Source organism: Hipposideros armiger, unplaced genomic scaffold (genome assembly GCF_001890085.2).
Source record: "Hipposideros armiger isolate ML-2016 unplaced genomic scaffold, ASM189008v1 scaffold_716, whole genome shotgun sequence".
In the NCBI taxonomy this organism is placed as follows: Eukaryota; Metazoa; Chordata; class Mammalia; order Chiroptera; family Hipposideridae; genus Hipposideros; species Hipposideros armiger.
This window is the reverse complement of record NW_017732066.1, coordinates 730,899-753,623: the sequence shown is the minus strand read 5'-3', so window position 1 is coordinate 753,623 and position 22,725 is coordinate 730,899. Positions and strand designations below refer to the sequence as shown.

General features: G+C 43.6%; 1 protein-coding gene and 1 long non-coding RNA gene across 5 annotated transcripts; one reads left to right on the top strand and one right to left on the bottom strand.

The window, feature by feature from the left end:
- Nucleotides 1-6,880: 6,880 nt before the first annotated feature.
- On the bottom strand, nucleotides 6,881-19,326 carry CUNH2orf49 (chromosome unknown C2orf49 homolog). 4 transcript variants are annotated; one of them, XM_019627162.1, is made up of 6 exons: nucleotides 19,101-19,271; nucleotides 18,819-18,935; nucleotides 16,936-17,102; nucleotides 13,159-13,285; nucleotides 12,910-13,032; nucleotides 6,881-9,926 (listed from the first exon to the last, which is right to left on the bottom strand). In XM_019627162.1, the coding sequence occupies exons 1-6, from the start codon at nucleotides 19,197-19,199 to the stop codon at nucleotides 9,870-9,872; spliced, it is 690 nt and encodes a 229-aa protein (XP_019482707.1). In that variant the 5' UTR covers nucleotides 19,200-19,271; the 3' UTR covers nucleotides 6,881-9,869. The 4 variants fall into 4 exon arrangements, with proteins under 4 accessions (XP_019482707.1, XP_019482708.1, XP_019482705.1 ...); XM_019627163.1 differs by lacking the exon at nucleotides 18,819-18,935 and having other exon boundaries at nucleotides 19,101-19,326; XM_019627160.1 differs by having other exon boundaries at nucleotides 12,910-13,285.
- A 130-nt stretch (nucleotides 19,327-19,456) lies between these two features.
- Nucleotides 19,457-22,370, top strand: LOC109373392 (uncharacterized). Its single transcript, XR_002122220.1, has 3 exons — nucleotides 19,457-19,748; nucleotides 21,051-21,103; nucleotides 21,684-22,370. It is a non-coding gene; the product is annotated as an uncharacterized LOC109373392 (long non-coding RNA).
- Nucleotides 22,371-22,725: the final 355 nt, after the last annotated feature.

The following is a 22,725-nucleotide window of genomic DNA, read 5'->3' as shown; positions in this document are numbered from 1 at the left end:
CGTTAACATGTCCCAAGGTGCTGTTTGTCCAGGGAATCTTATCCTGTATTAAACTCTGAAAAGCTGTGGTTTGATCACTTCATTTGCATGTAGCAGTGTATACTCTCATATACGATTACTGTCCTCTGCTTTAAAACACGACACTTTGTTACAGACCCAAGCTGTCCATTTCTCTACTGGGATTGCATAAAGTATTCCATCTTACAAAAAAAAAATTGAATTCATTAAAATAAAAATAAAGGGCCGGCCGAGTGGCGCATTGGTTAAGAGTTGGCTTGGGACGCCAGCTCTGAGCAGCAGGGCCCTGGTTCGGATCCCACATGGGGGCCAGTGACACTGCGCCCTCTACAGGTAAGGTGGTGAACAGCAGCTCTACCTGGAGCTGGGCTGCCATGAGTCGCCAGCAACGGCGTGGGCTGCAGTGGGGATGGCCAGCAGCAGGTGTGAGCTTTTGTGGGCCGCCGTGAGTGGCTGTCCAATGGCCAGTGAGCAACTGCCTCACCCGGGAAGAGCATAATGATGGTACCAGCATAGGCCTGTGAAGTGAGTCCTCCACAACTGGACTGAGGCAGGGAAGGACAGCAACTTGGCTGTTCCCCTTCCCCGATTCCCCGATGCTGTTTCCCTTCCCCAGTTCCCCAATAAAATCTTAAAAAAATAAATAAAAGTAAAAAAGTAATAAATAAATAAATAAATAAATAAAAATACTACTTGTCAGGGCCCCTTCCTGTGACTGTGACTGCCTTGACAGTGGCTGCTTTGCTGTGACTTGGAGAAAGTAGAAACATTTTCTGCCTCTCCTGTTGAGGTTTCTTTTGACCAAATATTTGGAACTTGTACTTTTCTGGTTCAGTTTTGGGACCTACATCAGCCTATATGAGGGAAAAGCAAGTAAAGGGATCAAACCTTGGATGTGGGGAAGGCAAGGCCACAGGAAGGTCATCTGCAAATGGACTCAGGGCAGGTAGCGCTGGCCACCCTCAGGCCCCTCTAGGGACTTCGTGTTCACCCTTTAGCAACATTTGAAACCTCCTGGGATCCTGGCCTATGACCTCCCAATTCCTTCTGCAGGTTTCCTCTCCAGGGGACAGATGTGAGATGTGGCTTCTAGGGCAACAGTTGGGCCTCATTCCATGAACATTTATGCTCCATGTGAACTAAAATGTCCAGCATCCCTGCCCTTCCTTATACAATTCTGTTCAAGGCAGAAATTCCCTGGAGGCCCCTGGCTTCTGTCAGCTACATTGTGGCCACTCCTCCCCAGCTGGGACCTCATAAATAAGGAATAGGTTTTCATTGGCAGGAGAGCGGTCCATATCCTTGGCCAAGGGAAACCCCCATGCTCTCCCAGGCTGAGCAAGGTGACCTCTGGGCGATGTGGTTCTGAGGTCCATGGTCTTGGACAACCACCTGTTCACACACTGAGTCTTCTTACTGACTTGTCCTGCAGGGGCAGCTTGTAAGGCCCCTGGGACTGCTGTGTTCTTTTCCACTGTCTTGTGCTGTGGTCATGTCAAGGGGGATGTGAACCTTTCCTGTTGGGAGCTTTACAGATGAGGCATGAAAAGGGAGAGTGGAGGGAGGTCCAGCAGGGGAATGCCACCAAACTCACGACCCATGGGCATGCACTAACATAGGTTTACCTATTAAAATAATGCACTGAAATGCTTCCCATCTGGGTGGAAAACTCACACTGCTCTCAGCTCCCCTGAACACCCATCCCATGATCAGGTGCCAAAGGGTTAGCACCTGGCATTTTGAATTCTATCCCCTGGAAACTCCAACAAAAAGAAAACTAAGATGAATGGCTAGGCACTTCTGAGTTAACTGCCTCCATCCAAAGGCCGCAAGTGTCACTGGGACACACAGCAGGCTGGCTCTGCCTGGGAGGCCTTTTCGTGTGGCCGGGGGCTGACTATAAATCCTGATGCCTGACAACCCAGGCCCTTCCTGACATGGCACAGCCCTCCAGGAACATGATTTGCTAAAGGAAAGACAGGTAAGAGTAAACCTCCAAAGAGAAGGACACGTGCCAGGTTCCAGGGCTGACAGGGCCAGGGGGGAGGTGAGGGTGCCTGAAGGGTTCCCATTGCAGGACCGGAAGCTCCTGAGGCCCATCCTGTATGTAGCAATATTTCATAGCTCTTGTCCCTAAGGACATAGCAGAGGACAAACAACTTAGTGCATCTTTGGGCATCCAATGGCCAAAAGGGCACTGACAGTCACCCTGAGAGACCATGTTTATACTGAGGGTCACATATCGCACGGCCTAGTTTTTATACTGATGTAAATTTAATGCATAAAATACACAGAAATCTCAAATTATTCACAACTGAATATGAAAAAAGTATAACTATCAAATCCATGCTTTTGCAGTTGGTCACAATTCAGAGCTAGTATTTAAAACGACCTTCTTCCATCACTCTGGTCTCAGCTCTGGTCTCAGCAAGCACCTCAGCTGGTCGTGCACTTTGCCTGGTGAGATGACGCTGACCTTCATTCCTGGGCCATCAGTAGTCACGCCTGGACTGGTTTCTTATACCTTTCAATCTACCGTCCTCTCAGGGCACAGTAATGCTAAGAAAGCCCTAAGGAATCTCCTGTACTTATATCTCCATGCAGAGCAGCTGTCCACTCTCCCCCGGGTAACAAAGATCACTCACCAGCCAGTGCCTGCTGATTTAGAGGTATGAGGAGCCCTAAGTGGCGGGGCGGCAGTCTTAATTTCCAGTCCATGGAATCAATGTGTGTCCTGGACAAAGCTCTCCTTTCTTTGGAATGAAGACCCCTGACCATGAGGTCACAGGCCCATGAAGCAGAAGTGATGCTAGCGGATCACTCCGGCTGTGGAGGAGAGGCTGGTCCATGACAGGACCGCCGCCTGACCACTGCCGGACCCTCATGCTGGATCCAGTTAGATCCGGGCCAGAGCAGAGGTTGCTTCTCCAGAATCCCCTTAAACACGGTCCGGTCCCTTGTGAAGCCCAAGATGTGCAGGTTCCTGGAACAAGCCTTGCCTGCCCTGGGCAAGTCTAAAGGGTGGGTCAGACCCCAGTTCCCCTGACCATCCTGCGCTGTCCTGTATAGCCCTAAAGCACCTGCCACCTGGTGTGGAGGACATCCACGTTGTCTTTCCATCGCCCGACATGTGCCTCATATGTAAGTTCCCTTAATAAACTCTCAATGTCATGATGTTGCTGTCAGCCTGTTTTTCATGTCTCTCAGCCCTGGGAAATCGTACATAAATGAGAACAACAGTGGTAATAGTGGGTGGGGCCACACACAGGTCTACCTATGACTGATGGACTTATGAATCCTGGCTCTGGGCAAATCAGTGCATATAATGGACACTGATTTAGGGCTGAAGCAGCCTCCTGGGGAACTGCCCCCATTGTGCAAGGTATCACCACCTGTGACATTCAACTCAGATGTCACAGCCCATTTTTCTGTCCTATCAAGTCAGCTGCTTCAGGAGGAAGGGGAACAGGGGAAGACCAGTGAGTTGGTGAGCATGGGCCCAATGCCACACTTCATTCCTGTGCGGAGAGTCCTTTGATGAGTGAGAGACCGTGATGGTGGATAAGGTGCTCTGTGAGGCTCCAGATGGTAGTTACAAGAAACACTGTGTGAAGGGAAGGGAATGCAATTCTCTTCCCAGAGTAGGTGTCTAAGCCAATAAGAGCAAAACACTGCCCATTCCATGGGCGAGGAGGTCCAATATAATCGCCTGCCATGGGGCAGCTGCCTGATCACCCTGAGGACAGCACCACATCAGGGACCTTGTGTTTGTCTGCGCCCCTGGCAGATATGGCACTCAGCAGTGACTGTGGGGGTCAAGCTTGATGAGTGGAAGCCACAGTGATGAGCCCGTGCATCACCTCCACATCTGCCGGTATGGCTTTGCTTACAGTCATAGGACACATGCAGAAGATCTGATTTGATTTAATTTTTTTAACAAATCAATTGCCACAGAGTTCTAGCAAAGAAGATTTCAGTAAGCTGAAAATAATTAAAAATTTTTGTGTTCATCCAAGGTTCATGAGATGTCAAACATGATGTAATCTCACTGCATGGCCCCTTCCCCATCAGACAAATCAGAGAAGCCGAGGAGCCCATCCTACAGGGGTGCGCCCCACCTGGAAGCACAGGTGGCGGGGACGTCTAGAGAGATGGCCCCTGCTCCTTATGGCTTCTCTGCAAAGTGAAAACCTCCACCCTGTGGCTTTAAAAAAGCAAACCTCTATAACCCCATTACTAACGTAAATCAGCATTGACTCCAAATCTTACAAATCCAACTGAGAACACACAGAAGTGAGGTGTACTCCTCAACTGTCCCTAATTCCAAGGGGGCCATTTCAGGAACTGATCCAAGCCATGGGCCCTGAGTCAGCTCAGGGACATATGGACACAAACAAAAGCAAGTGCACAGAATCTGTGCATCTAAGTGAAGGCAGGGCTACGGGAAGAGAAGGCAGTGCCACTCGTGGCAATCTCATAGGCTAGGGATGTAAACAGTACTGTGACGAAGGCAAGGCAAATCCAACGCGAGGATCCAAGACCTGGAGAGAAGAGACAGGAACGAGAAAGGAAAGAAATGAGGCAGCTACTTAGTGATGCTTCCCTACAGGCACGTCTTGGTTCCGGAAATGGAAGAACATTTTCCGCTCAACTGTAGATGTGCAAACAATACTTTTATATGATCTTGGCTACTAATTACAATACATGCAGATGTTTCCTGTTTTAAATCTAGTCCTAACCACCAAACTTTGTTTTCCTATCATTCGATTTACAGGACATCTCTAAGTGACTATCCTGTGAACAATGAAAGCCGACCCAGCATTGGATGGATTTATTATATATACTCCAGCTTCTACTCCAACAGCGGCACAAAACAGGAGCTCCCCTGGTCCTGGATCTCAGTCTAGTGGCACAATCTCCCAGTGAGGGGGGAAAGGATCAGCCAGTGTGTGAGATGGGGCTGTGACCTGATGGCCACCATGAGACACTAACCACTCCTGGGTTGATGAAATTCCAAGAAAGTTGGGAACCATTTTACGTTATAAAGTTCTCCCAGGGCCAGCCGAGTGGCTTGTTGGTTAAGAGTTGGCTTGGGAGTGTGTGCTCTGAGCAGCAGAGCCATCGGTTCAATCCCACATGGGCCAGTGACGCTGTGTCCTCTACAGCTAGGATGGTGAACAATAGCTCGAACTGGAGCTGGGCTGCCATGAGTCGACAGCGTCGGTGTAGGCTGCAGCCCCTGCTGCAGTGGGCTGCCGTAAGCTACTGTGAGTGGCTGGCAGCCAGCGTAAGCAGCCAGCAGCCAGCATGAGCTGCTGTGAGCCTCTGTGAGCGGCCGTCCAATGGCCAGCGACTGATCTGTCTCAGCCAGGAAGAGCAGTGATCACAATACCAACATGGGCCAGTGAAGCGATGTCCTCCACAACTAGACTGAAGAACAAAAGGACAGCAACTTGTCTGTTCTGCTTCCCCAATAAAATCTTTAAAAAAAAAATAAATTTTTCTCCCAAGTCACAGAAAGCTGACATTTCTGTAGCTCACCTGTCAAGAGTTCTGCAAATGTCTGAGTTAAACAAAAAGTGCTCAAGGCTGCATGTTTAAAAAATAACATTAGGGTCTAGACATTATTCAGTATTAATTGCCAGCAGCAACCTTCATATCTGTGCTCAGTTGTCACTGAAATACAGACCGCTTTCCTCCAGCCTTCCTACCTGGGTGAGCATGGGGATACAGCCAGGTTGCTCTGAGAACTGAGCCTGGTTCTCCAGCACCTCACCCAGCACAGCCCAAATCCAACCAGCTGATAAACATTGTCATTTTCACGTCTCCAGGCCTCTGATGTCCCTCCCGTCCTTCCCCTCCTTACACTGCTCTAGCTCAGGATCTAATTGTTCTGTCCATATTCCATCCCAAGATACACTTATCTAAAACACAGACCTTAACACTCCTAACTCCATCCTCAAAATCCAGTAATGCCCCATGATTGCGTTCAGAATAAAACCCTTTTCATCCTTTCTTCTTTTACGAGCCTGTCATTGAGAGAGCAAATCCCTTATCTGCTTCCTGAGAGCTTTCCATAGCTATCTCCCCTGAAAATATAACCTTTTCAAAGAGGCCTTTCCTAAGCACTATATGAAAGCTGCTCCTCACCCTCCCCTCTGGTCCCTAGTCCATGTTTAAGCTGATTTTGTTTCTATCCACTATGCATGGTCCACTTGCCTGTCTTCTCTGAAGATGCAGAAGCCTAATTAATTTCACATCTTTATTTTTTTTCTGCCACAATTGGGAAGACAATCAAGTTTAATAGCAACTGACAGAGTAGAGCACTTCAGTTAGTAAAAAGCGCTTTAGTCCAAAAATCTAAATGGAAGTATGATTTTCTGGTGTCTTCTCCAGACAAAAAAAATGAAGGCTCTACTTTTTAGGTTCAAGGTAGGTTACCCGAGGCTTTTCCCAAGTTAGTTCATCTAGAGCTTCACTATCCAACATTAAGACATTAAGAAACCAGTTTAGAAATTAATTTTTAAAGATCACCCCAAACACAAGTGAACCCTCAACTGAATCTCGTTTGTCCCAGTTAGTTAGGAAAGCTTCCAAGGGATGAGGTTCGGAGGACCTGTTTGCATCCCTCCAACCGTAGTGGCAGTCAGTGAGTCAGCCTCTTAACACCAGGCCACTCTAGCTACTCTCCGCTTCACAGCTGGGGCCCCAAGCTGTGGCTGGGCTGTGGGAATCATGCCTGACTCCAATCAACCCAGGTACAGAAGGACACATTTCAATATCGTTTATGGAAATAAAAAAAGATCAAGTCATTAGAGTATTTTTCCATTTTATTTTTTTTACAAACGACAGACCTACTCAATAATTTTATTCAGTTTATTTAAATAAGGATAAGGCTACTTAAAAGACTTTTTTACATACAAAAAATGTACATTATAAGGTTAAACTTTCTGTACTGAATTACAAAACCTGCACAAGCATTTAATAAAAGAGCACACTTAAAAACATTTTGACCATTTTGTAGCATGTAAAAATTACTGAAGTTCCACAGTAGTAAATAGAGGAAGCTCTTACATACATATGATTTAATCTACTGGCAGTTTTACTTAATGTAAGTTTTAAAAAGGTCATTGCTATTGAATGAGTCTCTAGATCAGTTTCAGAACCGTCTCTCAAAACTTAAGTCAACCAAATATTATTCCAAGTAATAATTACAATTTTGAAGAATTTTAATGCTAGCAAAAACATTATGGCCTCATAGTAGTAGTTGGACCAACTTCCCAGAGTGCCTGGATGCGATCAAGGTTAACCAAGCTAGTTTGGTAAAGTGTACGGCTTTTGCAGCCCTGGGGAGCAGTTCAGTGCCCTGGGCTGCAGGGCCTTGAGACCCTCTGAACTCACGCAGCAGTCTATGATCCCTCAAATGGAAGAGGACTGGGGTCAGCCTATCTTCACCCCCCCCAGTGAACGAGCAGGGTCAAGCAACAGGACTTGCAAACCTAATCCTGTAGCTTAGGACCTACAGAAAGGAGGAAGAACACGGAAGCAAAGAAAGTAAAACTATGGGAAAGGAGGATAAGAAAAAGGAAAACAGCAAACAGAGAAGGAGAGGAAGAAAAGAACAAGACCACCTGCCAGTGGCAGGAAATGGTAACTACACCTCCAAAGCCACTCACTGACTCACTCGCATGCCATTCACTCGCTTACCCCAATAATAAGAAAAACTGGCTTTATTGGAATATGGAATCAAGAGCGACAACAGTACACATGTTAGTGAGTACAGAGTATTCTGAAGTTGCCAGCCATTCAAATCAAGTCTTTCTCAACTTCAAAGCTCACCAGAGCGACACTTCAAACCCTAAGATGCCCAGCACTTCAGCCGCAGATCCCCATTATTCAGCAGGCTTCCCCATGTGGAGAGACACTTGAGACAGGCTGTACGTACACACCCGGAGAAGGCACAGTGCTCTGACATGCTGGCAGTGCGACATGCAGAAGGGCTTTAGCGCCTCTCCACATTTCTAATGCAAAAGAGCCCAAGCATATGCTGCTATATGAGCACTGATTCTGAATGTTCATAATATAAACTTCAATTTGAAGCAACAGTGTTACCCAGTTCAGCTGTTATTACCAACCTACTTTTAAGTTAAATACATAAATTAAAAATTAATTTTGAGTACCTAAAAGTAAGTTTCTACTGACGTAAAAGTGTCAAATGGCTAATTCTCTCTTAACTAAGAGAGAGATGCATATGAAAGCAGAAGGGACAACTGAATATAAAATATAATTTGTCATTCTACCCTAAAATCTGCACTTTAAAAAATCTCCTTTAACATATAGTTATGTATATGGTTACATTTGTCCTTCAATATTACAGACATCAGTCCTGCAGATAACTATACATACTTAACAATTTCCCATAACATTAACAATTTATGCAACACTAAGTATGATTCAATGTTGTCTTATGTGTACAGATTTACAGTCTGGATAAAGGCAGAATGACTAAAATCTACAGAGTTAAAGTACTTACCTGCAAGGCTGAATTAATATTTTGTAAGGCTGTTCAATAGCTGAACTAAAATGCTTATTTTAACAAATCAAAAGAGGAGCAGCAAGGCTGCTCTAAAAAGTACTGACAAGGCAACCCCCAATGTGAAGATCAATTATACAAGGGATAAAGCGTCAAGTATCCTTTCACTTGGTTAGAAACAGAGCAGAAAAGTGGACACGAGAAATCACGAATATCAGGTACACCCTCTTTTCCCACTGACTTCCATTATACAGTGGAAATGACAAACCCAATTTAACACAAATACAAAACCTTAGGAGATGACTTCTGTGGGTGACAGCCCAGTGGGAAGCGGTCCAGTTGGTACCTTTCTAGGCTGTCACTCTACTGACTGACTTCAGCATCTCCTCTTCTTCCTGCTCCCCATCATGCTGCGTTTTCCCCTCAGTGCTACACTTCCTGGACTCCCTGAATTTCTAGAATTCTAACCCCCCCCTTCCTATTCTCTAACCTTTCCACCAACAGGTCCCACCTCTAACATGATTACTTTGCCTGAATATTTTAAAGTCAGCTTCGTTATACTTGTAGGAGGGAGACACCCCTGAGCTCAGAGTGAGATCACAGACTGCTCATGAAAAGAGGAGGTAGGGCTGCTGCCATGACAAAACACTCTCAAGGGGGGACCAGGGGCGAAACTGACCAGTCACTCATAATCAGTTGACTCTGTTATGACTTCAAGGGGAGGAGCAATAGCAAGCTCTGATTTCCCTTTGGATTTTTAGGGGAAGAAGCAATATAAGCACTTAAAGCCCAGCAATTTCATCTGTATACTATGAGAAATTTATGGACAGCACTGCAAATCGGTTTTTCCTAGGGAACTTCGAGGATGAGTCTGGCAGTATTTACTAAAATACTGTGATGAACTGTTACATTCTTTTGCTTGGGAAAAAGAAAATTATGAACTTCTAAAATATCTGAGTTTAAAAAAACCCCTCAAATTTCCTCAAAGACTGAAACAGACTAATGTAATGAGAGTAATTCCTAAAATTCATCGGATGCTTTATGCCAGACTTGTAGCTACTGATTTGACTAGGGTCAATATAAATGACTTATACAAAGCCACTCATTTAAAAAGAAATTCTTTCCGAATCAAGGAATGAAAGGCAAGAATTTTTTTTTTTAAAAGAGGAACGGAAAGACTTTATTATTATGAACCTAATTTTAAATTTCTTAAGAAAATTCCACAATAATCAAGATCTCTGTAAATACTGTCAATATAATGTGAACTTGTTTGAAAAACTACAGTTACAGTTATATTTACATTTTTGGAAACTTTCCTTCACGGCCATGTAACGTGCTGTATCTTCCTCTTTGCTTCTGGGGGCTTCAGGTTATTCTGAAAAGACATGAACAGAAATCAGTTTATGCTTGCAAAAATGTCAGAGAATAACTGAAGTGCACATTTTAAACCACCCGGTTTATTACCAATATATGAATGGTAGATCACCACTGCCATCTGGTGAGAAAAGATTTTAGGAGCTTAGGGAAAAAGGCAAGCCTCCCCAGGCTCCTATCTTCGGCTGCACTTGTTTGAGTATTACAATCACCCGGGGCACTTAAAAACATGCCCAGGCTTGGGTCCTAGCCCCCCAGAACCAAGTGAATCAGGAGGCCCCAGAGATAGTGGAGACGAGGCTCCAACCTGGGCCTGGGTTTCTGGAAGCTCCTTGGGGTATCCCAAGGTACACATGGAGCTGAGAACCGCTAACTGTTCAGAGCTGCTTCTTCCCTGCCTAGCCAATGTCCTCCCTCAGTCTCACAACTCAAGATCTTAAAATGAGCCAAGGTTAAAAAGAATCACATCTCTGAAACAGTAAAAATTTTCTGAGTAGAAAAATGCTTTCTAAGAGACTGAAGAACAATCCTGGAAGCTCACTCACTGCAGTATGTGAGGTGTGGCTTCTTCTTCCCACTCCTACCCGACACCTTCCTCCTTCCCACACAGGAGACTGAAGAGTGCAGGCAGCATGGTGTCCTAAGAAGGGCATGCTCTGGGCCAAACAAACTGAATTCAAACTGCAGGCCACTTCCTAACTGTGGGGCCCGGGACAGGTTTCTTTCAATTATCTAAGCTTGTTTCCTCATCTGAGAAATGGGAATAACTTGTGCCCACTTCACAGGGTTGCTAAAAGTATTCAACCAGCTAATATAAAACTTAGGGCTGGTCAGATACACAGTAGCTTTCTTCTTCCAAGATCTACTATTATTTTAGAATGTTTGAGCTACTCTGAGTTTTGATCCCTTTAACACACAATTCGAAGATAATAAAGCCAAAGTATATACTACAAGAATGTGCTATACACTGAATGTATGTGTCTCCTCAAAAGTCATGTTGAGGGCCAGCCAAGTGGCGCATTGGTTAAGAGCTGGCTTGGGACGCCAGCTCTGAGCAGTAGGGCCCCGGTTTGGATCCCACATGAGGGCCAGTGACACTGCCCTCTACAAGCTAAGATGGTGAACAACAGCTCAACCTGGAGTTGGGCTGCCGTGAGTCACTGGTGACGGCGTAGGCTGAAGCCCTTGCTGCAGTGGGCTGCCACAAGTTACCGTGTGTGGCTGGCAGCCAGGGTGAGCGGCCAGCAGCCGATGTGAGCTGCCAAGAGCCACCGTGAGCGGCTGGCTGTCCAGAGGCTGGCGACCGATCTGCCTCACCCGGGAAGAGCGCAATGATAATACCAACATGGGCCAGTGAAGCGACGTCCTCCACAATTAGACTGAAGAACAAAAGGACAGTAACTTGTCTGTTCCCCTCCCCCAATTCCCCAATAAAATCTTAAAAAAAAAAAGTCATGTTGAAACTGAGGCCCCAATGTAATGATATTTGGAGGTGAGGCCTTTCATTTTTCTTTCTTTTTAAATTGGGGAATTGGGGGAGGGGAACAGTGTTGGGGAATTAGGGAAGGGGACCAGCCAAATTGTTGTTCTTCAATCTTCGTTGTGGAGGGCACCAGTCGCCATTTGGCTACCTGTCGGTAGCTCGTGACCTCTAAACCAAGGTGCTGTGTTCAATCTTAGTTGTGGTGAGCATAGCCACCATCCCATGCAGGAGTCAAACCAGCAGCCTTGTTAAGAGCGTACACTCTATCCACTAAGCCATCTGGTGGCAGCTCAGCTCAAGGTGCTGAGTTCAGTCTTAGTTGCGGGCAGGCATAGCCCACCATCGAACAGGCAGCCTTGTTGTTAGGAGCACGTGCTCTTACCAACTGGGCCATCCTGCCACCTGTTGGAAGCTCAGCGGCAGCTCAGCTTGGGTGCAGCTCACTGGCCCATGTGGGAATAGAACCAGCAGCCCTGTTGCTCAGAGCTCCTGTTCTTAAGCTAACTCTTAACCAACTGAGCTCCTGGGCTGGCCCTGGAGGTGAGGCCTTTGAGGTGATTAGGACATGAGGGTGGAGCCCTTAAGAAAGGGATTAATGTCCTTATAAAAGAGACTACAGAAAGCTCCCTCTTCCCCTCGCAGGGACAAGCAGCGGACTCTGACCCAGGAAATGGGTCTTCACCAGACACTGAATCTGCCAGTGTCTTGATTTTGGACTTCCCAGCCTCCAGGACTCTAAGAAATAAATGTTTGTTGCTCAAGCCACCCAGTCAATGGTATTTTTTGTTGTAGCGGTCTGAATAGATTAAGCCAAGGAATAAAGGCTATAACTGCTATATGTTTAAAAAGTGAAATCACTTTTCTGAGAAGCTTAGGGAAGGATTAGACAGATACAGATAAACAGATAGGTGTATTATCTCATAAATTAAACTCTAAATAAATTGTGTAACTGCACCAAATTTGCCAGCATATGAAATCCAGGCACCCAAATGTTTAAGTATAGGACAGCACCACATAGCAGGTCCTCCTAAATGTCCTCTATTCCTCCAACGATAGGGACATTTGAGGGGCAGGGGGGTGGAAATGGTAAATCCTAAAACTCTCATGTGGTTTTAAGGTAAGTGCATAACCGACTAAGGTGAAGCTCAGAAATGCTACTTAATAAATGCGTGACCCTGGGCAAATCACTTAACGTTCTGAACCTTGCTAACAAAGAATGTTTCTTTTAGTTCCAAGATAGTTAAAGGATCTAAATAAGAAAAATCTAGGGAAATTGCCTGAGACTCTATTTACACATTTTAAACAGAGAAAAAAAATCGAGTGCATTTTAAAAAACATTAGCTTATCATCATAGATTTTAAAATTCCAGGGTCCTAACATGAGAAATGAGATGTAAAAATCAACCAGATCATGTAAGGGGTCAAGAACAGTTTGTAGTGCAGCCAAGGGCTCAGGGCTTTCGTTCACAGCTCCTATTAACAGGGAAACGCCCCCCACTCACCGTGGCCTCGGCTTCTTCTTTAGGAGCAACTCGCTTTAACTTCACAGGAGTGGTTCCAACAGGGGACAACGGTGGCGACTTCACAGGGCCCGAAGGATTTTTCCTATGCGTTAAGTCATGGTTCTGTTTAGTGTCATTATTATTGTGTTCCATTTTATTGTTCGTAGGCAAATTGGAAGACAAAATTAGGGGTGAAACACTTGAAGAGGAATTTGATAATTTTCGAAAGGCATTACTGGTAAAGCTTGCCTGAGGGGGAGGCTTGAGTCGATCATTATCCCCATTCTCTGTTTTTTTCACTTTTATGCTTGTACTTGTTGAACTTCCATCAAACACAATTAGGGGTCTTTTCTTTAACCCGTCTACAGTGCTGCTCCTGAAATCAAAGAGACGTGTTCATAAAAAAAATACCATCTGGAGTGGCCAAGCAGTTCACTAAAATGCAAGGTTAAAATAACCAAAGAAGTTTTACTTATAAGACTCAGTAAGTTATTGTAAGTAGGACTGCTGGACATGAAATTGTCTATGTTCACTCTAAATGAAATAATAATTTTCCAGTGCTTTAAAGTTTAAATACTTATTGACATGAAACTTCAAGTTAAGCTTTATTGTATACACAAGATAGTTATTTTTAAAACGTCACTCGACCAACTAACCCTAGAACTTTAAAGCAGAATTTCACAGTAACCAAAAACTAACAAAACATTTACAATAGTGGCAGTCTGCAATGAGTCAGAAAATTCTATTCCACTCATCAAAGATCTCTGAAGTCAAAGCATTTTCTAAACTAACTGTAACATGCATAATTTTAAAATTTAACAAGTCTTCAAATTTAGCTTCTGAAAACCTAATTTGCACTCTTCATTGTAAAGATAAATAATAACTTGAAGTTAAACAATATGTTTATGATAAAAATCTTTTAATTAAACACGTGAAAAGAACTTGAGCAGGAAGAAAACTTCCACCTTGCGACCCAGTGTGGTCCAAGGACTGGCAGCAGCAGCATCTTGGAGCTTGTAAGAAATGCAGAGTCTGGGACTCAACCTGTACTGATTCAGAACCTACCTTCTAACCAGGTCCTAAGATTGGCCAAACTTACCAATTCTTGAGTTACCACTAAACATCATTTGATAGATGAAGAAAAATAAGCTCACTGTACACTCACTGCCATTGCAGGAGGGAAACAGGACTTAGGACTGTTGAAGCAGGGCGCACCAGCTTGTAAGAGTTCAATCTAAGATTCGAGAAGTACATCAAGTTTGAGAGGCACTGCACTAAAAATCTGGTCCTAGCTGTGTGTGACCCAGGGCGTGTCACAACACTTCTCTGGAGCTTAGCTCCCCGAGAGAGAAAATAATAAGCGGTTCAACAATACCTAACGGTCTCTTAGATCCTTGTGGCTTTAATGCTGATACAAGAGTCAAACTGTGATTTTTTAAAAAATAGAACCAAAGATCTTTTACAAAGTGTCGTTAAAGGACTAAAAGGGGTTATCATATGACATATAACAGTATTGAAAGTTTCGCTTAGGACAATGTGCTTGAATGTGCAGATCAAAAAGAAAACATTTTCTTAGTAAGAATCAATAAAAGTGAAGATCTATACAGCATAAACTATACATCTATGAAAATTAACACTAACACACAGCCTGTACCACATGTAACCATCAAGCTAAAATGATGCTCAATGGGAACTAAATGCGTTTCTGATCAAAAGTGAGGCTGTACATGTATTGACTTTCCAAAGGCTATGGGCATACAAGGTCTGACAACTAAGTTTGTGAACTTGTTGCAACAAAGTTGCTAACCTTTTGATATTAAAGGGATTATGAATTTGTACCAACTGGACAGTTAACCAAATTTACTATTTGGAAGTGATGAAAAGGATGTGTGAACAAGTTAGACGACCTGAACTTATTTATTTATTTATTTTTTTAAAGATTTTTATTTCGGAATTGGGAGAGGGGAATAGCGTTGGGGAATCGGGGAAGGGAAACAGACAAGTTGCTGTCCTTGCGTTCCTCAGTCTAGTTGCCGAGGACATCGCTTCACTGGCCCGTGTTGGTGTTATCATTGCACTCTTTCCGGGAGAGGCAGTTGCTCGCCGGCCACTGGACAGCCGCTTATGGCAGCTCACGCCAGTTGTCAGCCAGCCCCACTGCAGCCTACGTCGTTGCTGGTGACTCACGGCAGCCCAGCTCCAGGTTGAGCTGTTGTTCACCATCTTAGCTGTAGAGGGCCCAGCATCACTGGCCCCCATGTGGGATCCGAACCGGGGCCTTGCTGCTCAGAGCTGGCGTCCCAAGCCAACTCCTAACCAACGCGTCACTAGGCCGGCCCCAACCTGAACTTTTCACCAGCAATTCATGGCTCTTGCATCACGACAATGCACCAGCTCACCCGGCACTGTCTGTGGGGGAGTTTTTAGCCAGTAAACAAATAAATGTACTGGAACACCCTCCCTACTCATCTGATCTGGTCCCCAATGACTTCTCTCTTTACCAGAAGATAAAGGAAATATTTAAAGGAACACATTTTGATGACATTCAGGACATCAAGGGTAAAATGACGACAGTTCTGATGGCCATTCCAGAAAAAAAATTCAAAAATTGCTTTCAAGGGTGGACTAGGAGCTGGTGTCCGTGCATAGCTTTCCAAGGGGAGTACTTCGAAAGTGACCATAGTGATGTTCAGCAATGAGGTATGTAGCACTTTTTCTAGGATAAGTTCACGAACTGAATTGTCCGACCGTGTACATGTGGTACTCTTCAACTATTCTAATACTTGTAGAATAATATCCCTACCAACCATGAGTTTTTCTTCGTAACTAGAAATTAAAACCACTGATCAACTCAGTTAGCATTCTTCCCCCACCCCTGCCCTCTCACTCCATCTTCTCCCTATCTCTAGTGCACTGCCTACAACGGTACCTTACAAACAAAAGTAATTATTCAGTAATTAATGAATAGCACCCACTTATGATAAAAGACACAGAAAAAGAAATAACTTGCCCACTGAGGGATCTTAGGGCACTCTTGTCCTCATTAACCAACCAATTATACTGATCAATCAAATGTAACTTTCTTTAAAAAAGGAAATTCATTTGGTTGTTTTATAAACAATTTCCTAAATTTTAAAAAGTTTTAAATTAAATAGTGTCCCTGCAGCTATGACAGTCTCTTCATTTCTATTACTATTCAAAGATCTTAAGAGTCTTACTTGACTCTATTTCTTTCTCACAATTCAGCATATCTTGTTTGCTCTACCTCCAAAATACATCGAAACCCCAACCACTTCTTACCAAGCCCACTACTACCTCGGTTGAAGTCACCACCGTCTGTTGCCTAGATTATATGGCATAGCCTAACTGGTTTCCCTCCTCCATCTTAAATCAATTTTCAGTACAGCAGTCAGCATGATCCTGTTATTATGTACATCAGATGGTGTCATCACCTGCTCAAAATCCTCCAAAGGCCTCTCAGCTCAAGAGTAAAGCCAAAGTTCCCACAATGCCTTACAGAGCTTCACAGAATCTGAAAAACAATCTCCATTCATCCCCAATAAACCTCTTCCCCCCATTCTTCCGATTTTCTCCACTCCTGGCCTGAAGGCCTCTTCGTTGCTCTTGGTATATGACGGGCACACCTGACCCAGGTTCTTGTATTCTGCCTGGAATGCTAGCTTGCTCGCTACTTTCTAGAGGTCTCTCTACTGAAATGGCATTTTTCAGTGACGTTGTTTCTGGCCACTTTACCTAAAACTGTAATTCCTCTCTCTGTTTTATTTTTCTCCTTAGCATTTATAACCATGTAACATGTCATATATTTTACTTAACTTTTTTATTATGTTTCTTCCAATTAAAATATGAGCAGGGAATTTTGTCAGTTTTATTCATGTTATATGTACAGTGCCTGGTGTTCAGTAAATACTTACTGAGTAACTGAATTTTTTTAACCTAAGATTACCTGGGGGAAAAAAGCAAAATTGTTTAGTCATACAAGAGAAAACCAGAAAAACTGAAAAGTACCTTTTAGTCTCACTTTTTAGCTCATGTTGTTCTCTTTTCTTTTCCATCATTTTCCCCCATCTATTCTTTGGTAATTCTCTCTGAGGCAATGGTATAGCATGCTGAACATAAAGATCGGTAAGATTGTCTTTGTTTATTCTTACGTCATTTTCAACAGCTATGTTCTTCTGTGGAAAAGGAAATAAAAGTAATTTCAAAACGACATCCTTCATTTTAATAACTAACCAACTAACCTAACAAGGCAAAACAATACTGCTTAAATAGCAAATTATAAAACTATTTTCACAATTAGACACATGCTTAAGTGTCCTATGTAATAATGCAAGAAGCAGTATCGTCGTACATAGGTTAAGCCTGTAAATACTATGTTCAGCCTCCTCTTAAAGATAATGGTAATATGTCCTCAGTGTGACAAGGACTGCTGTCCACAACTGCTTAGTCAACATACCAGGCAATAAGAGTATTACCATTAGCATCATCTTCATCTATGAAGGGAATTGAAAATGGGGGACTGCCTGGAGAAAACAGACAAAAAAAATAAAAAAGCTAACAATCATAACAATTAGTACATTCTCTCAAAAAAGTTATCTAGAGTGTTACTACCATGATCAGATTAGTGGGCTGGAGGTCTCACCCTGCATATTATTTCCCATGTTTCTTTAATACTGTTCTTAAATTGAAGTTAGTTAACTACCAAGATTTCAAATGGCCCTACAAATGGAAACTGCAGTTCCCTTAACCAATGACTGTACTGACTGACAGTACATCACTAGAACCCACCCCTCATGTTTTACCAGTTCTTTCAGGTAGCGTCGTCATTGTCCAGCCATCTAAATCACCTCATTCTCCCTCATTTTCCAGTCTGTTCTCAACATCAGCACAAGGCACAGTAGTTACAGTTTGGGTTTAGGTTTACGAGGACGGAAATGAGATCACAGGTTCTTCAAATGCAATTCCGAAAGGCTTGCAAACATTTGTGTTTAGTAGAACTGACAAAAAAAGTCCAATCTATGTCCTGTAATAAACTTACACCAATTCCTTTTTTTTCCCTTCAAAACTTGAAAGCACACATTTTACTTCTTTCCTCTCTTATACTAGACAATCCTTGTATTCTCTTGTATTGTCACCTTGTATTCTCTCAGAAGTATGTGGAAACCCTGGGAATTCACTTGGACAACATTCGCGGAGAATGCATAGGCACATTAGCTTGGGAAGCACGGCTCTTGAGCAGAGGTGCTCAAACTGTGGTCCCTGGACCAGCAGCAAGAACTTGTTAAAAATGCAAATTTTCAGGCCACACCCCAGACCTACGGAATCAGAAACTCTGGAGATGGAGTCCAGCAATCTGTATTTTAAAAAGCCCTAGGGTGATTCTCAAGTTTGGCAAACCAGAGGTAAAAGGAATTGACATCATTAAAATAATCTATTGTACTTAGCAGGAGGGCTTGAGGAAATTAGAGAAAGACAAGAGTACAGTACTGAAGGGAAAACACAGGAAAAACAACAAAACATGCTAAATTAAAACGCCCAAGGAAACGTTCAGTAATACTCTACCACTTGAAACAAAACTTAGCACTTTTTTGTCTTATTTTTCATCTACAACCGGAAGCCACATTAGCTGAAAAGGAGCAAACGCTATACTGAGAGCCAGGAGCCCCGAATTCTCCTCCTGGCTGTATAATTTACCACATGTACCGATGGTGTGACCTTAAATAAGTCACTTCACCTCTCTGGGGCTGTTTCCTCGTCTGTAAGCGAGGTGAGAATGTGGAGAATGGGCGATTTCTCCGATGCTTTCTAGCCCTGACAGTCCCTAACTATCCTTCGTTTATATTCTTCCACGATTCTTCCCCAGTCCTTCTTTTGCTCAGGCCGTTGCTTACACACAGACCGCGGAGGTCGCTTCGGACTCCTCTTTCCGAACCATCAATAATCCAAAAAGGTAAGTCCGAATCCCCGGAAATTTCTGATAGGCTAAGGACGTCTCTTTTCCGGAGGGCCTGGGGAGGGAGACCTGGTCAGTTGGTCTGTGAGGGGTGGAGAGGCACAAACCCAGCGCGAGGAGCGTCGGCGGCGGGTGTGTCCGCCACCAGTGAGGATATTTGGGGCGGGCTCCGGTCCAAGCACTTCTCCCAAGTAGGCCCACCCATCCCGGCACGCCTCACCTGCTCCAGCGTGAGGAGGAGGAACTCCTGGGACAGCAACTCCGGATGCAGCAGCAGCTCGGAATCCGTACAATTGAGACCGCCCACGTCCCCCGCCATCGTCGTCGCCAGGAGACCCCCGGCCGGCTACCCACAAGGCTCCGCGAAAGAGTCCAGGAAGTTACGTATATGGGCGGGGACTCGAGTGTCGTCACTCTGGGTGCGCCGCGCGTCCGCGCTACCTCCCGCGGCCTGATGTGGGTCGAGCTGGCTGGCTCTCGTCTGGGAATGCTCTCAGCGACTTTCACGGAGCCGGCCACGATTGGTCGCGCCTCCTGTGACGTATAACGGCAGAGGCCAAAGGGATTCCCAGGGCAGCCTCTCGGAAAAGAGGCGGGGAAGGCAGGTAGACGTTATCCTAAATATGGCGTCCGCGGCGCCTGGTACTATTTAGGCTTCCTTTTTTTAACCTGTTTATCGTTTGTTTCCTAATCCTTCTTTAATATGATATAAGGCCAGAGACTTTAGTTTCTCAGTGCCTCGCACATAGTAGGCGCTCAAGTGTTTGTTCCCTGAAATAATACTGCGAATTAACTTCACGTATGAAAATAACGGACAGCACGCCGGTGACAACGGCCAAACGTTTGTTACACATTTACTATGTACCAGGTAATGCATTTTATATGGATTATTCCTCAGAATGGCCCTATAAGGTATATATTACTAAAATGCTTATTTTTCAGGTGAGGAAACAGACTTGAGGGTAATTTGCTCAAGATCACAGGAGGGTAGCAAGGTTGATATTCAAGTACATTTTCTCTGCACAACTATATTGAAGTAACAGTTTTAGTTTAAAGAAACTTGTAGCTGTTGATTATAATCTAATCCCTAGTAATTAATTTACTAAAATCTTTTCTACTTCTCTTTCATCTTTTGTGGACGAGGTATATACATCCCAAAATATTTTGCACATTTAAAACTTAAGCTTGCAGGCAGTTCTAAATGCTTATGGTTTACATCCTCTAAGAAGTACCTTTTTATTGGAAATCATTGTAGTGTCTACAAAAACGTGAACAACTCTGAGGATTTCAAAAGCTAAACCTTGAAAGAGAATTGGAAAATAAATGAGATGCTAAATTAAAAAGACGATAAAGTTGAGAGGTGTTTTGCAGTTTTTCTTAATCATTTATATATATGATACTTTATTTAGAAACTTCAGAGTTGGGCAGAAACTTAAAAGTTACTCAGCCCAGGTCTTCCATTTTAGTGCTGAGGAAGCTGACCTGAAGAAAATTAAACGACTTGCCCAAAGTTGAACAGCGTTTTAGAACTGAGCTGAGGCAGCATTCGGATGTCCTAATTTAAAGTTAAGTGTGTTAACTTCATGGTATTAACATCATGGTATTTCATATCGAAAATGATTTTCAGGACAATAGTGAAATCAGTGTGACTGGTATCATTTTGTCCTCCTTTCCTTCACCAAAAAGTACATTTGTTTTAGTGGCAATAGCAGCTGCCTTGCAAGGAGACATGAAAGCCAGGTTTTGTTCTGCTACACCAACACCTTGTGTGAGTTACTCAGGACTCTGAGCCTCAGTCTTATCAGAAAAATGCTCTGCTAATAACTTCCGTGGAGAATTATCAAAGGATTCTTCTCCCAAACACATTTGGCACAGAGTAGGTGCTTAATAACCGGTAGGTGGTTTTTAGAAATACTTCATGTCTCTCCTCCTTAGCTTCCTCACCTGTGAAATGGAAATTATAACAGCACCTCACAGTGTTGTGTGCTAGGTTAGAGCTGAAGTATGAAAAGTGCCTGCCCGGTTGCCTCTCCCTGGAGATTTGTTGTAGCCTTTGACTGTCATCAAAGGACAGAAGTGACAGGATGGTGGTGGCGGTGGAAAAAAAAACTTGAGTTTAAAAGTCTGAAAATGTGGTTACAGCTCCTTGCTGTGTTCTTTCTTCCTGTAGTTTTCTGGACCAGTCACCTAACCTAAAACCTCAAGCAAAATGTTTTCCAGCAGGTAAGATCTGTGCTTATTTTCTCCCAGTAGTTCCCAGTTTAAAACTAAATCCATTAAGATAATTCTAGGTGCCTCTGAAACTAAAACCTCAGTATAGAGCAGAGGTTCTCAATCTGTGGGTCGCGACCCCTTTGGGGGTCGAACGACCCTTTCACAGGGGTCGCCAGTTACTCGTATGTGGGCGTATCTGCATGTGGGCCTGGAGATGGATAGAGGTCTTGGTTCCTAAGACCATTGAAAATATGTGTTTTCTGATGGTCTTAGGCGACCCCTGTGAAAGGTTGAGAACCGCTGGTATAGAGGGAGTGTATCCTCTGAGGCAGGGAAAAAAACCCCTCAAGATTCAGAGACGAGGAAGTACAATAAGATTCTAATAACCCTGCCTCTCCAAGGGAAGGAGAGTTTCTGGAATGCCTGCCTCCTCTCTCCATTCTAGGCTGAGCTTTGGAGAGTGGAGCCTGAGGGTATTTGTAGTCTGCTGATTGTATTTTAATCAGCATTTCTGAGGTAGGAATTTGGGTGGGTGGGGGAGAATTTGCATTTCTAACAAGTTCTGAGGCGATGTTTCAAATATGTCTAGGCAGAAGGGCCATCTCACAGATTTCTGCCACATCACAGGAAGCCACAGACGTCCTCCACCCTCAAGCCAGGCAGTCACCATGATTGGAGGGGCCAGGCCTGTCAGGACTGAGATCAAAAGACTGAAAACCAACACCAGAGTGGAAAAAGAACATCTTAGAATCCTTTTGGGGACCAGTGATGCAAAGATCTGGTGTCTCCCTCTTCTGATATTGGCACTGCAGAAATTCCCTAACCTAGACACAGCCCTGAGGAAGGGAGCGGGCCTGCTTTGATAAGATTATTGTTAATGCAGTCAAGTGGGGACTTAAAATAGAAATAATGCTTACAGAAAACAAAAACTTCTATTTGTTACACACTTGAATTGTAGATGGAAGTTTATTATCTGTGAGTATCATACAGTAATCATAAATTTTTAAGTTCAGTATGAGAGTTTTCCCTTCACTCGAAGATCATGGGTTTTATTCGTTAATTTAACATGTTTATTTGGTGCCTGTAGTTGTCAAGAACAAAGCTGAGGGAAACCAACAGACTGCCTTGCCTGACATCATCACCTCATTAGGTTATGAGTTCCTCTAGGACAGGGCAGTATATTTCCCTTGAATCTCCCACCTGGTCACTGTCATACACAGTGCTTGCACTTAGTCGTTACTCAATAAATGTTCATTGAATCATAAAATATTGAGAACTTTGAGTGTTGATTTCTCTTTTTGTTAGTGTAATATTTAAGATTTTTGTTACAAATACTGTCAAATATATCAGCATAATTCAAAGAGCTTCAAAGTGAATACAACAATTTAAAAAACACTTCACATTTTGGACCCGTGTTTTAAGCTATTTAGAACTACAGTTTTGCTTTGAGTTTCAAATAACTACCTTCAGTACCATAATAATAATTAATGATTATATTTTTTCTTATTGTCCTTTCTCATTCCTTTTACAATCAGACCATCATAAAGATGCATTTACATACTTAAACTTCCTACCGGCTTTCTTATAAAACCCATCTCATATGACACTTGTTTTCATGAGTTCCTTGAAAC

What these genes read in the sequence shown, in the direction of transcription:
- CUNH2orf49 (XM_019627160.1), bottom strand. Translation starts at nt 19,199, where the DNA reads ATGGCGGGGGACGTGGGCGGTCTCAATTGTACGGATTCCGAGCTGCTG. An exon ending in GCGACCTCCGCGGTCTGTGT is followed by an intron (nt 17,103 to 18,818) that starts GTAAGCAACGGC and finishes CCTTTTCCACAG; the next exon opens with AAGAACATAGCTGTTGAAAA. An exon ending in CTAAAAAGTGAGACTAAAAG is followed by an intron (nt 13,286 to 16,935) that starts GTACTTTTCAGT and finishes CTTTGATTTCAG; the next exon opens with GAGCAGCACTGTAGACGGGT.